The sequence below is a fragment of the Onychostoma macrolepis genome, chromosome 16 (genome assembly GCF_012432095.1).
Source record: "Onychostoma macrolepis isolate SWU-2019 chromosome 16, ASM1243209v1, whole genome shotgun sequence".
Lineage (NCBI taxonomy): Eukaryota > Metazoa > Chordata > Actinopteri > Cypriniformes > Cyprinidae > Onychostoma > Onychostoma macrolepis.
This window is the reverse complement of record NC_081170.1, coordinates 11,932,466-11,949,687: the sequence shown is the minus strand read 5'-3', so window position 1 is coordinate 11,949,687 and position 17,222 is coordinate 11,932,466. Positions and strand designations below refer to the sequence as shown.

Below are 17,222 nucleotides of genomic sequence, written 5' to 3'. Positions count from 1 at the left end.
GCTTTACTGCTGCTGTTTGACTGGTGAGGTAAGCTGGCTCCAGGGAACAGATGGGCACTCGTTGCACAACTCATGATATGGGTCCTTTTAAGGCTGGGGTTCTCTCACTGATCTGGGATGTTCCATTCGGGGAGGCCCTGAATGTATTCTTAGGTTCCTCTCCTTTCTCTCTAAGGAAGCGTGCTATAGAATGTGTGATATGTGGTGCAGAATCAATTCATGTCACTCTTGAGATTTGCATTCTCACTGTTTATAAATGCTATATAACCAGTTATATAGTCCTAAGGTGTATTACATAAACAGTCTTTGTACATATGGTTTGCTGTGAGACCGAAAAAAGCTTATAAATCTTCCAAGAATGCTTATTGTCTGCACCAGTAATTATTTCATCTGTGAATATCCACCCACACTTTTCATTTCTCCTGCGACATACAAATGCAGATGTCCTTACGCAACAAGAGGCCTGGCAGTAAATTTGACCCTTGTGCTAAAAAGAGCAACTGTCACAAGGCTTCCACCCCCCCACCAACACTGAATATGATAGAGGGCTGAACCACAAGCCATAATCTGTCATAAAACCAGTGCTAAGCTTGTTTCCCTATAGAATTCTATTTGCAATCAATTAATAGAGGAAAATAAATCTTAGTTATGTAAATAAATATATGGGATTAGTTAATTGGAGAAAATATGCGAGTGGCACACCTTGTTGTCTTTGACGCAAATGTCAAGCAAACATGACCAAATAAGTTATTAATCACAGAGAGAGGCCACTTAAAGTGGTGAGTATTACAGACCTGAAGGGAGATTATCAAGGGTTGGGCTCTTCCATTGTCTGTGTATTTTCATGGAGAATTATTGTTTTTTACAGCATGACCAGGTGGACAAGAAGCCTATGTGTACTGTACTAATACAACGACAGGCTGTCTACATCTGACTGTAATGTAACAATATGGAAACGAAAGCAAAGCTAAACCTGAGACAAGACACACATTCAAGCTGATCATATTAAGCTACTGCAGCCAATGTGTACAAATGTTGTGTTTACTTAAACAATATCGTTAAGATCCGTAAAAAAGTCCCTCAGTCAGCAAGAATCTGTTCTTTTTACATCACAGATAAGCTTACATAACATGATTCTAAAAGTTGTCTGGGATTTCTAGATAAGAACCTATGCATTGTATCAAACATTAACCGAAGCAAAGCCCACAACAGCTGAACGGCCTAGTAACAGCAAAACAAAAAGACAAACGGTGGTGTTGTCACAGGTCTCTCGGATAATACTGTCTGCGCTGATATTTATCAAGGATGCATTAAATTGATAGAAAGTGACAGTGAAAACATTTGTAATGTTACAATAGATTTTTATTTCAAATAAATGCTGTTTTTTGAATTCTCTATTCATCAAATAATTCTGAAAAAGTATAATAATAGGCCTACTAAATATATCTTGAGCACTAAATCTGAAGGATCATGTGACACTGAAGACTGGAGTAAAGGAGAAAATTCAGCTTTGCATCAGAGGAATAAATTTAATTTTAAAATGCATTTGAATAGAAAACAGTTACATTATTATTTTTGATCAAATTAATAATATGTTTTCTTTTAAAAACATTTTAAATATCTAAACGTTTGAAAGGTACTGCTCTGGAAATAATGAGCTGGTTCAAAAATAATTTCAGTGGGTGTGTGAAGTCAGTTCTCAAGTTACATACTGTGTTAAAGTCCATGTAAAGAGAATTCTGAGAATTGTTTCTAAACTCATTACAAATGTTAGAAATGTATTGCTGAAACACATTACGAAGACTCTGAACTATGTAGTACTGAATTGTGGAGTTAAACCGTTTTTCACCAATTCTGTGTTCAGGATTTATTGGGCGGGGCTAAAACGGTGGCTCGATGACGCAATGGAGCCACCGAGCGTGGCCCCGCCCCTAACACTATAATAACTATGTTGAGAGATCCTTAGAAGTCCTTAGTTTATCTTTTTGAATGTCTGTGATGTTAGATATACAGATTCTAGGCAGGGACGATTCTACGGTGGATACCCGGGTCTTAATGGCTCAATGGATGGTTAAATGATTGCATTAGTTAGTTATTTGACATATTCTAATATTATATCAGTGACAAAGTAGTATCAAAATGTCATATGTGTCCAGTGATTAACATGCTCCATAGATCATAGACTATTTAAAGACAAGGAGGAGGAAGAAAACATACAAACCTCATTTGCACCTGTCTCCTACTGACTGCTTGTTTTTCAGCTTTGTAGTTATGAAATATGGTTCTGACCTCCAGTTAACTCTGACAAAACTGAAGAATGAGGAAGTTGTTCTTTATCAGAAGTGTACTGATGAACTAACTTGCAATGTTATGTAATATATGTCACATATACCAGTTTGTTTCGGTTATATTCTATTCTATTCACAAAGCCTAACGCCTCACTAGAGTGCTAATGAAGTAAAGATAATATGTACTCATGATCATGTCAAACCCTGCTTAGTCACATTGAGATGTCAGTCTTGTGACATTCTCCAGGATTTGTGTCATACTAGTGAAGGATCTGTGTTCTTTTATAGGCCTTCTGCCTTTAAAAAATGGCCTTATTTATAGTTTCCCTTGATTTTCTTAATTATAAACGGCTTGTTTTGACAATAAATCCAAGTGTCTGATGTGGTCAGATGCATTCCATACTGCAAACTATTATTTTATGGAGCCCTTTGTGTTTATTCTTTTAATGGTTTGAGTAAGTCATTGTCAGAACCTACCAAGAGAAGCTCAATAACACCAGAATGTGAGTTATAAAATCTGAATCTGTTGGGTCGATGCGCTTTAGACTCATTTTAATGCGGTCCTAAACGTATTTGTTACCCAAGATTATGGCCCTGACAACTTTTACCTACTTCGGTACCTAGTCAGCACTTATGCGTTCGGTGTAATCAAATAATAAAAATAAACCCACATCCACTAGTCTCGGGTGTTTAAAGATTCAAGGGCGGCAGAATTGCATTGCAAACAAAAAGATTAGTTGTGTATCCTTAATAAACAGTTTCGGGATCTAGATGCACCTTATTTTGGGTGTGAAAATGGGAACAGCCTTTCTGATTGTTTGCAAAAAGAGATGTTTTACTTAAAGGAATTTGTCTACGTGCATTAGGTTGGATGGATACACCCAGAAGAGGCATTATTACGGTTTCACGTCCACCCAGCAGGGCCTTGAGTGACGACGAGGTGAATATCAAGCATTTCCTTGGTTTGGCTCTATTTGAATGTTCCGCGACCCTTCTAAATCACTTCAGGCCTGGATTGTCACCAACAATGCTCTCCTAGCTCAAGGCAAGCTATTTTTAGACCAATGACGCAGGTGTCTCATATCACCACCTGCGCAGAACACCGATGAGGGCTCCCTCTTCCGTGCTGCCTGGCGACGGGGGATGCTGTTGCCAGGGGAACTGAAATTGGTTGACATCACACCATCAGGACCTCCCCTATTGAAATGGTATGTAGTGCAGCTCTGTGATCACACACACGCTGATCTATTATGACTAACCCCCCGCTGCTGTTGCCCCCAAGACTGATCAACAGTTTGCGAGCTGTGAGTCATCCACGAATGCCACGCTGCAGAGCATCGTGCGTAGCAGCTGCTCTTTTCATCCTAACCAAAATAAATCAAATCAGAACAGATGTTTGGATGATTTCTTATGCGGTTCACACAAACATGCTCTTAACATTATACAGTTGAGAATTAAGACATATTTAACCTTGTATTCTTCAATCCCCCAATAGAAATGAGACATAACTTTATATTTAGGGCAGTCCCGGTGGTAATAAGCTATTTCCCGGTAGTCAGACACTACTATTTTGCAGTTCGGTTTTAACATCAGCACTTGCTCTGATTTGGTTCCCTATAAACATCCCTATGTTCAGATTTATGAGGTTTATGGTTTTCTCTCTTTCTTTTCTTTCTCATTTGGGACTAGTGAAGAAAAAGCCTGTTGTATTTTGTTTAGAATTGAGTTATTTTCACTTTTCAGCTGCCACTGTAACACCTCACATTGTCTTATTTGAAAAAGCTCATTCAGTTCAGGGATCATATAATATATAAAAATATAAATGTGTATATATAAAAAGAAAGAAAGAAATATTAAAATATTTATTTAAAATATTTATATTTAATAATCGCATAAAGATTTGCAGTATAGCCTTTTGTTTTTCTGAGGTAAAAATTCAGGTAACCTGAATAAGTTTCTGTACATTATGTCATTATAAAATCTTGTCAGTTTGGAGATTTGCAAATGATAATAGTAATAATATTTAATTAGCAAATCTAAAAATTCATGTATATATGCATTTTACCATAAAAAATTATTTTATGCAAAACTAGTATAATTTTGTTTTATTATATTTATTTTGTAATTAATAAACAATCTAAAAGAGGGTAGTATTTCTTATCTTACTGTTTATTTTTATTACATAATACTATCTATTAGACCCCTGTTACTACTCACCATCTGTATATATATTATATATATATATATATATATATATATATATATATATATATAGGTCCAATTCACGCTATTAACAAACCATTAACTATGACTTATGCCTCAATAAACTACTAATTTGCTGCTTATTAATAGTTAAGGTAGTTGTTAAATTTAGGTATTGGGTAGGATTAGGGATGTAGAATATGCTTATGCAGAATACGTGAATACGTGCTTTAAAATTACTAATAAACAGCAAATGTATTAATAATAGGCCAAATAGGCAAGCTAATAAGCAAGTAATTAATAGGAGAATTGGTCCCTATACTAAAGTGTTACCATATACACACACACACACACACACACACACACAGATAGATAGATAGATAGATAGATAGATAGATAGAACAAATAAAAGATCAAAAATAAAATTAAAACTTCACAGTAAAAATTACAACATCTTACTGGTGCTTTGATAACTGAGGTCTCAAGCCGGGTGGGTGTGTTACAGCTGCACGCCTCCGCCAATCCAACCAGATTGCTGTGAAATTATTCATGAGCAGATATTCGACCAATAAGACGCGCGTATGCAAATCTCTTCGGTATAAAGACCATTCAGATGGTTCGTTTCTAGCATAACTGCAATACTTAACGTAGCTCTTGGTCGTGCGTGGATTGGGAATAGTGAATCACGAGCGCAGCTGGATGACCACGCAAACCGTGTCGATTTATATAAAGCTGAAAACGAGTGCAACTGTGAAATAACTGAGCTTTTCACAAACGAGTTTGCGTAGGAACTTCATCTGTTTGGAGAGACAGCGGTATCTGTGCGGGAGTAGACCAGAAGTTTTTGCCTTTTTAAGCTGGTTGTTCTTTCCATCGCCATGTCCTCCGGTGATGTGTCAGAGCAGTGTCGGCGGTTTTGCGTGTTATCTTGGGAGCAGGTGCAACGTTTGGACTCTATTCTTGGCGAGACTGTTCCAGTTCACGGACGTGGAAACTTCCCGACGCTTTCGGTTCAGCCGCGACAGATTGTTCAGGTTAGTATGAATGCACATCACTGAATACGCTTTCAGCACTACAACCGTTAGTTATACACCGTCTTTATAATATTTGACCTTTATTTCTTTTGTATTTCATAGTGATATACATATGGCTAGATTGCTTTAAAATGCATTACTTAAAACTAGTATCACTTTGTCACTTTTGTAATCACTAGTAAATAATCCAAAAGTGAGCTGCATTTCTTATTTCAGTTTCACTAACAGTTAATTATTTTTCGTTAGTAGGCCTACTTAGTATTCAAGTCCGTATCATCTATTTGTTTCAGACTATTATGTATTGCAGTCAGTACTTAGTCCAATTTTACTGTTAACTTTTCATTTAATAGCATTTGTCTTACTTTCTTGTAACTATTAAAATAGTAACTAGTATCTATTACAGATGTCCCTGTACTAAATAAATATACATTATAAAACACTATTGTGCATTTCAGTGTACTGGTACTAATAACATTTAAATCTGATCTATAAAGTAAAAACTAATTCGAACTAGTAACTGAAACTGATACTAGTGTCTTATGCATACTAGTAAAGCTGGAATAGATACTAATACCGATGGGGACTACAAGTAGGCTACTAGAACCTCCCCCCTCCAAGGATAAGCAAAACATTCTTAGCCTTTGGCCCTCCAGCAGATACAGAAAACTGTGCACTTGGCAAATTTAAGAGTTGTTAATGACTTGGACGTTCTCACGAAAACTACACTGAGTGTGACTCATTACCGACCCTAATCCCATGCAATGTAACACTGCTTGAGCTAGTCCAGTGATAACCTGCATCAATGCCTCCTTTTTCAATGAAAATAATTCTTGTTCTCATACACAAGCAGTGTGGGCTTGCATCTACACATGCAAGCAGATATTGATCTTTTCTCCAGATCACTTCTTTCAGTACTGCTTCACTCAACAAGAGAGGGTTTGTTTTAAGTGCTTTAGGGAGAATGCTCTTGCAGTTGCACAGGAAATGTGTTTAAGCTTCAGCGTTTCATGTATATGATCCCATATGGCAGCAGTGTGAGGGAAGTTGTCCGTCAGTCATATCTACATCTGTTATCTCTTATTTCAGTGTTCTCAGATGCTGTGATCGCTTTACACAGTGACATGCCTTAGATCCTAAAAATTGGCCTAAGATTGGCCCCTATTGGTTCTAATTATATGAAGACACAAAGTAACTATGAACTGTGGAATCTGACAGTTTCCCTTCCTTTGATCCAGTTCTGCTGGACAGTAATGAGTGGTCAGGCTCTGTTTCATAATACTCCATCTGCCTGGGTTTGAACGGATAGTAATGTCCTGTCAATAAAACCAACTAGGAAGCCCGTTATATTTAATGGAAAACCTGTAAAAACCAACTTTGATGTTTTATTACACAGCCTCCACATGCCATTGCAAAATTGACAAAAGATGGCTGCTCATTTGCTGTTCCTCGTTTTCCTTAACCCTAATGATTTGCCACGGCACCATCTCATTACATGGGCTTTGTGGCTGTTTTCATTATCTTTATAATTGTGTCTTGATTGCACATTTGCACCTTGTGTTCTAGGCTGTGATGTACTCTTGAACTATAAAATGTAGGTTTTGAATGCAACTGCGAACCTGACTTAGCGTCATCTTAATATCATAATATTCACTAGTTGAAAGGCGATCCGGTTCAGCCCTCAAGCCTTTGGTGGAAACTGAAGAAACATTGAGTTTTTGTTTGTCAGTGGCAAAATTTTTGAAACCCCATTGATTGATGTTAATACAGAACAATAGTCTATTATTAAATAAAGTAAATTACTTTTGCCTTTTGTTTAAACAAATCACACCCTTTATGGATTAATAAATTGCACTCTGCCATATTGTAGTTTTATTAATCAATGTGCTGCAAACCTGTAACACTGTATAATGTGTTCTTGGCATGTGTACAGACGCGCGTCATGCATATTTTCACTGCGTTCACTTGGTCAATTGCTGCAGTCTGACCTAATGTGTAAAAATAGAAGGCTAATGATTTGATTGACAGGAGCGAGGGTAGGTGATCTGATTGACACTAATCTGACAGAGCTGTGGAAAATGAAGGTTACGTGCATTCAGGACAGAGATAATGAGTTTGATTTAAGCGCATTTTAATCTCTGAACGGTTGCAAAACAATATAAATAGCATACAAATCTGCTTGGCATGTATGAAATGTGGTCTGTGCCAAAATCCATAATTTTGCCTTTATTGAATTAGACCTTTATGAATGTGATCCTGATTTCACATTCAGTATTTGAGACCTTCATATGAATGTGAAATCTTACAACTGCCTCTATCTATATTCATAAGCGAGGCAGTTTTGTATAAGTCTCTGCCTTCTAGAATGTTGTGCAGCATGTTCCCAAGTGAGTCTCTGTGAATGCACTGCACTTTCCATATAAATTGATTAATACCGATCTTTATGATGAGCTTTAGCTCAAGTTTATGCATGAAAATATTTACTGGGAACATAATGGAGATGCTAGTGGAAAAAATCAAAGTAAAATGAAGATTTTAAACCTAATAGTTTACTTGGTGAGTTGAGATTTTATTTCTCGAAGTGTATACATAATAACTTCCAATTTGCATATAAAGGCACAGCACAAAAGATTAACACCTTTAAAAAAAATAGACCAATTACAGTAAATGTGTGCATGTGGCAGGTTCAAATTCTTTCAGGTGTGGTTTAGTTGGAGACATTATTCTATGTCACAACAGCTTGAATCATAGCAACAAAGAGACAAATGTTAAAATGACAGTAACTGGTAACGGCTGTGAACTGATGTGTTAATGATCACTGACTATAAACCAACTGTGATTCTCAGGTGTTGCTCACAGTGTGAGGAAGAATAAATGCAATAAATCTGTTACGTAAGCTGTTTTTGAGTCAACAACAGCTTAATAAAATGATGTCTTATTAGGATTTTTAGATAATAAGGTAATTATCTAATTGCAGTGGTGGCAAAACAAAGTATCCTCAGATTGTTCAGATAAGGAAGTGCTTGGTGTGGTATTCTGTTTGCCAGTGTTTTTGTTCAAGCAGTGGTTGTATGTTACTGATATTTAATTTATGATTAATACCAGAAGCTGGATAACTGCTAACTGGTTTTGTCTAAATTAATTCAAATCAAAGCACTAAAATTAAATACAACAAGTGAATTTAGACATTACAAGATTATAAAGTACAGTATGAGAAATTAATATTAATTGAGTTTTAACGATTCACTTTATGTGAGGGTTATATGGACACCAATGTCATCTAAATGTAAAAATGCATCCAATATTGACCAATAAATAAAAGAAACTCTAATCTCTGATCCTAAACCTATTTCTGCAGGTGGTTCGAGCACGTTTGGAGGAGCGAGGCATCGCTGTTCGAGATGTGAGGCTGAACGGCTCTGCTGCCAGTCACGTTCTGCACCAGGACACGGGGCTCGGGTACAAGGACTTGGACCTGATATTTGGCGTTTCACTGTCAGATGACCAGGCCTTCCGTGTGGTTAAGGATGTGGTTCTCGACAGCCTGCTGGACTTCCTACCCGAGGGCGTCAGCAAGGAGAGAATCTCAGCACTTACTCTGAAGGAGGCTTACGTTCAGAAGTTGGTGAAGGTTTGCAATGACAGCGACCGCTGGAGCCTCATTTCGCTCTCCAACAACACCGGCAAGAATGTTGAGCTTAAGTTTGTGGACTCTCTCCGGCGCCAATTTGAGTTCAGTGTGGACTCCTTCCAGATAGCCTTGGACTCCCTCCTTCTGTTCGACCGCTGTTCAGAGACGCCCATGTCGGAGTGCTTTCACCCGACGGTGTTGGGCGAGAGCGTGTACGGGGATTTCGAGGAAGCTCTCGGCCATCTTTGCAACAAGGTCATCGCTACGAGAAACCCTGAGGAGATCCGAGGAGGCGGGCTTTTAAAATACTGCCACCTTTTGGTTCGAGGGTTTCGGCCGACTTCGGAAGCGGAGATGAAATCGCTCCAGCGGTACATGTGCTCTCGGTTCTTCATTGACTTTCCGGACATAGGCGAACAGCAGCGAAAGCTGGAGGCGTACCTGCAGAATCACTTTGCCGGAATGGAGCACAAACGGTATGACTGTCTGGTCACATTATACCATGTGGTCAATGAGAGTACGGTGTGCTTGATGGGACACGAACGACGGCAGACATTAAATCTTATTTCCATGCTCGCACTGAGGGTGCTGGCTGAACAGAACGCCATCCCCACGGTTACCAACGTCACATGCTATTACCAGCCGGCGCCATATGTGCGAGACATCAACTTCAGTAACTACTACATCGCTCACGTGCAGCCGCTGGTGCACACCTGCAGTAGTTCCTATCCGACATGGCTGCCCTGCAACTGACCTCTGATAAAAATAGAGTTCAGCCCTCGTATCTTCCCATGTGGTGAAGAAGATATGCAAGCAAGTGAATATATAAACTGTTTGTTGTTTTTGTTTTCCAAATGGACGTATAGGAGCTTTTTCAAAACAATGGCAATTGTTTTTATGCTAAATGTGACATGTATAGAATGACTGTTCACTGCTGTATGTCTGATTTGAGCCAATCCTTACGTATTCTGTTCTGCAGAGAGGATGAAGATCTTTTTCACATGTAGCAGGAAAAAGTTGTTTTTTCTTTTCTTAAACTCATTATAGATTCAGTTAAACTCTCGCAGGTTATGTAAGTGGGGAAAGAAGGCTGTGTTTCTACATTGTGAAGCTATATATGGTTGTGTGTTTTTTTTGTTTTTTTTTGTTTTTTTTTTGCCAGACTGTGGTTTCAATCAAACTCTGTTTTGCTTCTTGGTTTTTTTTTAAGGACCAAAGATATTATTTTCGATGTTAAAAAAGAAAGGAATGTTTGCTGTTGTAATTCCAAGTGCCTAAAAACATTGTACAAGAAAAGTGAGACCTGTGCTTTCTAAAACCATTTTTCTGTCTCCTTGTTAATTGTAAAACTCTATTTTCAGGGATGGAGGCATGTATTTCCACGTGATTAAAAAAAGCACAAAACCCAACTTCATGTGTTCTAGACATCTTTTACCTTTTGAAGCTGTGGTGGTAGGTTTTGACAACCTAATTTGTTCATATTCAAGCATGTATTTATTTTCCCTTTGTGTTGGTGTTTTGCAAAATAATTGCAAATGGTAAGGATTTTCTTTATCAATGGAACATTTATCATGAGGCATAAGAGGTGAAACTGCAAGTGTAGCAGTGTTGTGGTCTGGATGTGTGCTGACTCTTAATCCGAGGAAATGGATCCATTGCAGTTCCAGGACATGAACCATAAGGATCCTTTCTAAAGCACAATGGCCTCTCTTTTAGTTTGACACTAAAGGTAACAGACAAAGGCTGTTTTGTTAACCCACCCATGCTGCCCCTGGAGATAGAATCCCATTTCCTTTCATAATGCCATATCCATGTCATTGTTTTTGTAAACATCAAGGAGCTGGTATTGTGATGTAAGCTATCAGATCTAGGGATGTGATGTTCAAGATAATTACTACTGATTAGTAGACTTATATACTGTAATTTACAATTTTGTTAATTGCTTTATGCTTATAAGTTTAAATAGACTTAAATATTTCATTTGAATGTCACTGCAACAGATTCATTCTTTGGTTCAGGTTCTTTCATCAACTTTCTTGTAATAGTTATTGGTCTAGACTGGTTTCTGTAAGGGGTGATCCATGAATTCTCCTTTCACCATTGTGCTCTTGAGCCTTTTTGTGCCATTGCCTTTTGGGAATCAATAAATAAACTACCTATTTAGAAAATCTATTTACAAACTTTAGGAGTGTATGAGAATATGGATGTTTCACTTTTATTAAGGGCTCCTCTGACTGACTTATGTTCTTGCAATTCTGAGTGAAAAAGCATCCTTAAAAATACTATGGCCTGTTTTCCAACATGTATTTTTATGAATTGAATAAATTCATAAGATGAATAAATGAATAAATATGAAGTCTTTTACGACAAGCATAATTATGATTTTTATTTGATTTTTTTTTACACTTTTTATAAATTTATTTTAGAGAGATTTACTTGACAATGGAATAAAAAAGTAAACTTATTAACAATGTATGCTTTGAAAAGGATATTTTGATGTTTTAAGAACAGTGGGATATTTTTGTAATGACATAAAAGTATGTGTATGCATATAAATAATGGCAGAATTTACATTTTAGTGAACTATCCCTTTAAGTGAAGGTGATATTTCATTGCAGTGTGTCAGAGAGAGACACAGGTCAGGTTTCCTTTTTATTTTTGGCCCTCTCTATTCAAAAGGCATCAGGGGAGCAACTACTGTCATAAAGCTGAAGTAGAACAACTGGGGAATAATACTCTACTTATTCCCTCATGTTAGGCCTCAAATTATAAATAAACCCGCCTAGTTAAAAGACTAAGGAACCCTAAAGAAAAACACAGCCGTTGGTAAACCATGTGTAATGTCCTGGCCCAGTGCAAACAGTGTCACTGGCAAAACTCAGACAGTGGCTTGGGATGAGGTAGTGCTGTTTAATTCAGTGGGACTTGAAACACAGACATGCAGGGATATATAAGGACATGCTCGAACATGTTGAGACATGTTTTGGACAAGAAGCAACAAGCTGTGACAGTTATTTAGCCTATGATGTAATTTATATCTAGCTATTTTCTGTTATCTACACCTGTTATCTGTAACTCTAACCGTTTTTGTTACCCTTTTATGTTAACCTCCAAGTGTAACTGCAGATGAAAGCAGTAAGTTAAATTAGAAATGAAAAAGTATAAAATGTCATAAAAAACTGAATCGTGTTCACAAAAGTATATAACATAAAACCGGTAACTTAATACAGATGCCTTCAAAATGAGGACAACACCTCATCTATGAGGACTCTCACGACAATATCATTTTATGGCACAAAATGGCAATATAATATGTCATATATGATGTTATTCTGAACATCTGTGGCTATCGTGACACATTGACCCCAAAAAAGTTGGACTCCAAGACCACATTTCAAATTAAACAACAAACACACTTTTCAAACATTCAATAAAAATAAGCTTGTTTGGAATTAAAGGATACGACAATGGATATATTGGTAAGATTGTGAAACAGTTGTGAAAAGTTCAAATAATGGATTTCACTATTGTCAAAAAGTTTGGAGTCAGTAAAATTAATTAAAAAAATTAATTAAATTGGATTTTGGCAAGAATGTATTAAATTGATCAAAAGTGACAGTACAGACTTTTTAGTGTTACTAAAAAATTCTGTCTTTCAAATTCTGAACAATCCTAAAAAGAATGCATCGCAGTTTCTACAAAATATTAACTGTTTTCAACACTGATAATAATAAAATGTTTATAAGCACCAAATCAGCATATTAGAATGATTTCTTAAAGATCATGTGACACTGAAAACTGGAGTAATGTAATGCTTTGCCATCATAGTAATAAATTACATTTATTAACACTATTTTAAAATAGAAAACAGTTATTTTAAACTGCAATAATATTTCACAATATAACTGTTTTTACCAGGGATGTCAAACTCAGTACCTGGAGGGCCACAGCCCTGAAGAGTTTAGCTCCAACCCTAATTAAACACACCAGATGTAGCTAATCAAGTCCTTCAGGCTTATTTGAAAACTACATGGTTTGTGTGTTGGAGCAGGGTTGGAACTAAACTGTGCAGGGCTGCGGCCCTCCAGGAACTGAGTTTGACATCCCTGGTTTTTACTGCATTTTTTTTTATCAAACAAATGCAGTCTTGGTGAGCATAAGAGACTATACTTTCAAAAACATTAAGAAATCTTACCGACCACAAACTTTAAATAGACGTTTACATCAACTTCATACATCCACTAAAAATCACTTTGACATTATTTGGCTAAAAGAAATTGTAAAATGCCACTTGGTTTGATATTTTGTGTCTGTGCAACAACATTCAGATATTTTGTCAGACTTAAATGTCCAAAAGAGTCTAGATACATTTTGGGTAAACTGTTTATTCTACACAGCAAAATGTGTTTGCCCAAGAGTGTGTGCCTCTTGTAAAAATGAAGAACTTTAATGGAAAATGAATATGATGTTTAATATTTTGGTAGGGCTGGGAAATATTTCTCCTCTGTCCATGCCAATAACATCCATGTGTGTGAGTCATACCTGTCTGCCTTGTTTCCCCTGGAACAATGACGCTCCTTGTCTTCATCCTTGAATCACTGAGGGCAGGTCAACCGGACAGCCGGCGCAACACAGGGCAAGTGCAATATTCCCTGCTGTTCATGGCATTTATAAACCTCAGTGTGACCTACGGAAAGAACACAAATTCAATTTTGAAATTTAATGAATGTGTTTATTCTATTTGAGAGAGTCAGACGTATACTCACCCTGGATAATATTCTTGAGCTTGTGCAGTCCTATTGACAGTGATCTCATGCCAAGTGTAGAGTTAAATCACAGTTACAACTAATGGTTTTAATGATGTGTTAGTAAAAATGACTCGGTCTCCATTAATGAGCCATTCAAATTAAAACGTCTGCAACATTCAAAGCAGTGTCTGAGATGATGATTCTGATGCTGTGTGACACACAACTGGCTGAATCAATCTCCATTATGAGGAATTCAAATTATAACCTGTCTAAAACATCTAAAAGCGGTTTCCAATTCATTCTAAATGATCACACACCTTCAACACCAAACCATAAAAACAAGTTTCCCCTCAAGCACCATTGCTCCATTCAGTATAAATGGAGCATTTTAACATTAAATCTTTGCGTCAAACCTAACACCACTGTTATAAACCGACCATCACTGAAATAGGTATCCATAAAATTGTTGGAGAAACAGCGGTGAAACCATAAATTCATGACTGGAATGCATGATATGTGCACTGAAGCCTCAGGGGGCAAAAACAAAGTTATCACATGTTTCGTCATTTGAATCAGGGCAGAGAAAAGAATGGAAAAATGAACAGGGCGAGCCTCTTTTCAATAGCAAGAAACCAAATAAGTTCCGTTCTTCAAAGGAATGCTATAAAGTTGTAACTTGAAGATGTACAGATCACAAAAGGTAGGTCACTCATTATAATGCGTTGAGGCTATTTTTCCTTATGGTTCTGTGCCTTAAAGTTACAAGGTAACATTACAATAATGTTTAATATTTGATCATTTTCATATTTATTTTAAATAAGTTTAATAATAACTAGTGGTGGGCCGTTATCGGCGTTAACGTGCTGCATTAACGTGAGACTCTTATAGGCGATAAAAAAAATATCGCCGTTAATCTATTCTCAAAGTTGGGTTGGGAGCTGGGTCTATACTACGCAAGCTATGATGACTTTCACCTTGATATTTTAGCGGATGTATACCTAGCCGAATTGCACTGTAGGGGCGAGAACAGTCTTGAACCTGTGTGTATGCGTGCTAACATGGATGCAGCTATGAAGCCGCCGGGTTTGCTTCAGGAAAATTTATTTTAAGAAGCTTCCCAATGGAAATCGGCAAGTCATTTCTGTCTCTACGTTACATGGTCGCGCCCTCTGTATCGCGCGCACAGCGGAGTTCCGCCCGGTTCGCACACACACACACACACACACACACACACACACACACAAACACAAACAAACGTGGCGCACACACACAAGTGAGCACACTCCCACTCCTATTAGTAAATATTAAGCCGCAAAACGCCTATTTAAATATGACTTCTGTGTGTCTCTGTGTTAATGTATGGCGCAGACGCGGGTTTGTTCACTACTCATACAGAAGACCGCGTGACGCTTGCGGCGATATTAACGCCTGTCGTCTCACTAAATGAGGACATAAATACATGAACAACATCTCCAGAACTGCTCTGAGAGTCACTTCATGAGCATTCGAGCGTTTCATTTGAGAAAGACTATCCTCACGGCAACCCGTCAAAATAAAAGTTCGGTTTCACTTGAAGACATTGGGCAGAACGGCTACTACTACTAAAACTATTAAAACCTTATCTTTAAGGCATAATCATACAATGTCTTCAATGTTATTATCAATATTAAATTCTTGATGACTGCTAGTTGTTTACTACTAGTAGTGAACTTATTCTGATCTACTTGGCAGAATTCAAATGAGCCATTTTAATCTAGATTAATTCCAAGATTACAGTGAGATTAATCTAGATTAAAAAAAATTAATCTATGCCCACCACTAATAATAACATTTTTATACGTTTTTGAAATTTGTATCTATTAATTTATTTTGTAAAAACATATTTAAAGTTAAACTCAGGACAGTCTATTGCTTAGTCTATTTTTTTTTTTCAAATTTAATTTGATAACATTTATTTATTTAATTTTTGTAAAAGCAGCTCTGAAAAAAACATAGGCTAGCATTAAACTCAGGTCAGCCCATTAAAATATGCTTAATAGTCAGTGGTTAATGATATTTCTAGGCAATAACACAGTGTGGTCATATTAAATCTCACTATGACCCCAGATATTAAGTAGATGTCATATGTGGGCTGTTTTGATGTCTACAGGAGGTCTGGTCATCTGCATGTGTGTTTGGTCATGTGTGGTCTGTGTAATGAGAGTTAACAGCAAACCGGCGAGGGAGGAAGGATATTGATAGGCTATTTACTCACTTAAATGGCTTTGGTCTGGCATGAGTTGACTCGGGTCATAAAGCACAGGCAGTGAACCCTTTGGCAGAGTTGCCCAACTCTCAAAACTCCCACAGTCAGCACAGCCGCACCAGACGTCTATCCGCTGAGCCTCTGCTATTAAATCAGTGGCATTACTGAACGAAGTGCTGCAAGACATACTGTAGATAGGCTATACAACAGCGGGTCAAGTTTGAACATCTGTTAATGTTCCTGACAGACAATTTTGATTTGTTTATTTTATATATCAGTAGCTTTTCTGTGAATGATAGGCTGACAGCAGTGCTGTTTTAAAATTGCTACTGGAACAGCCTTTGTGTGCACTTAGGATGCCTTAGGGCCTAAAATATACTTTACCAAAGTATGTGAATTCAGACTATTTTAGTTACACAGCTCAGTTTTTGTACGTCATTGGGTTCTAAATGTGTCTGACTGCACGTCTTACGCATCGCAATTACGCGCGTTATCTGTCAGCAGTGCCACCAGGAGCAGCATCTGACATTACCATAAATCATCCCCTTTATTTTATCCCCTCTAGCTCTGTTCCAAAACCTAACCCTCATGTAGTTCTAAACTTGTAAGACCTCCGTTCATCTTCGGAACACAAATTAAGATATTTTTTATGCATTCTGAGAGCTCTCTGACCCTCCATAGACATAGTTAATTACCACGATCAAGGTCCAGAAATGTAGTAAGGAGATCGGTAAAATAATCCATGTGACATCAGGGGTTCAACCATAATTTTCCGAAGCTACGAGATTACTTTTTGTACGCAAAGAAAACAGAAATAATGACTTTATTCAACAATTCGTCTCCTCCGCGTCACCCTAGCACCATTTTAGAGAGTATCCACTGAACGTAAACAGCGTATGCGGATACGATTTCTATGTTGTTAATGCTTTGATTTGAATGAAAACAACGTATTCGTGTGGCGCAGCTGACACAGAACATATACAGAGCATTTCAAATCAGTCACTTGTGAGGTGCAGTGACTGTTAGGATTCTACCTTTGAAGACATCTGCTGCTATAGGTAGTATAGGCAACTCGAT

The 17,222-nt window shown here is 37.4% G+C and overlaps 1 protein-coding gene across 1 annotated transcript; it reads left to right on the top strand.

Annotated features, from left to right (window-relative positions):
* Window positions 1–5,111: 5,111 nt before the first annotated feature.
* Window positions 5,112–11,466, top strand: tent5ba (terminal nucleotidyltransferase 5ba). Its single transcript, XM_058747258.1, has 2 exons — window positions 5,112–5,524; window positions 8,880–11,466. Exons 1-2 carry the CDS (start codon window positions 5,369–5,371, stop codon window positions 9,903–9,905), a joined length of 1,182 nt encoding a protein of 393 aa, XP_058603241.1. The 5' UTR covers window positions 5,112–5,368; the 3' UTR covers window positions 9,906–11,466.
* The last annotated feature ends 5,756 nt before the right edge of the window (window positions 11,467–17,222 follow it).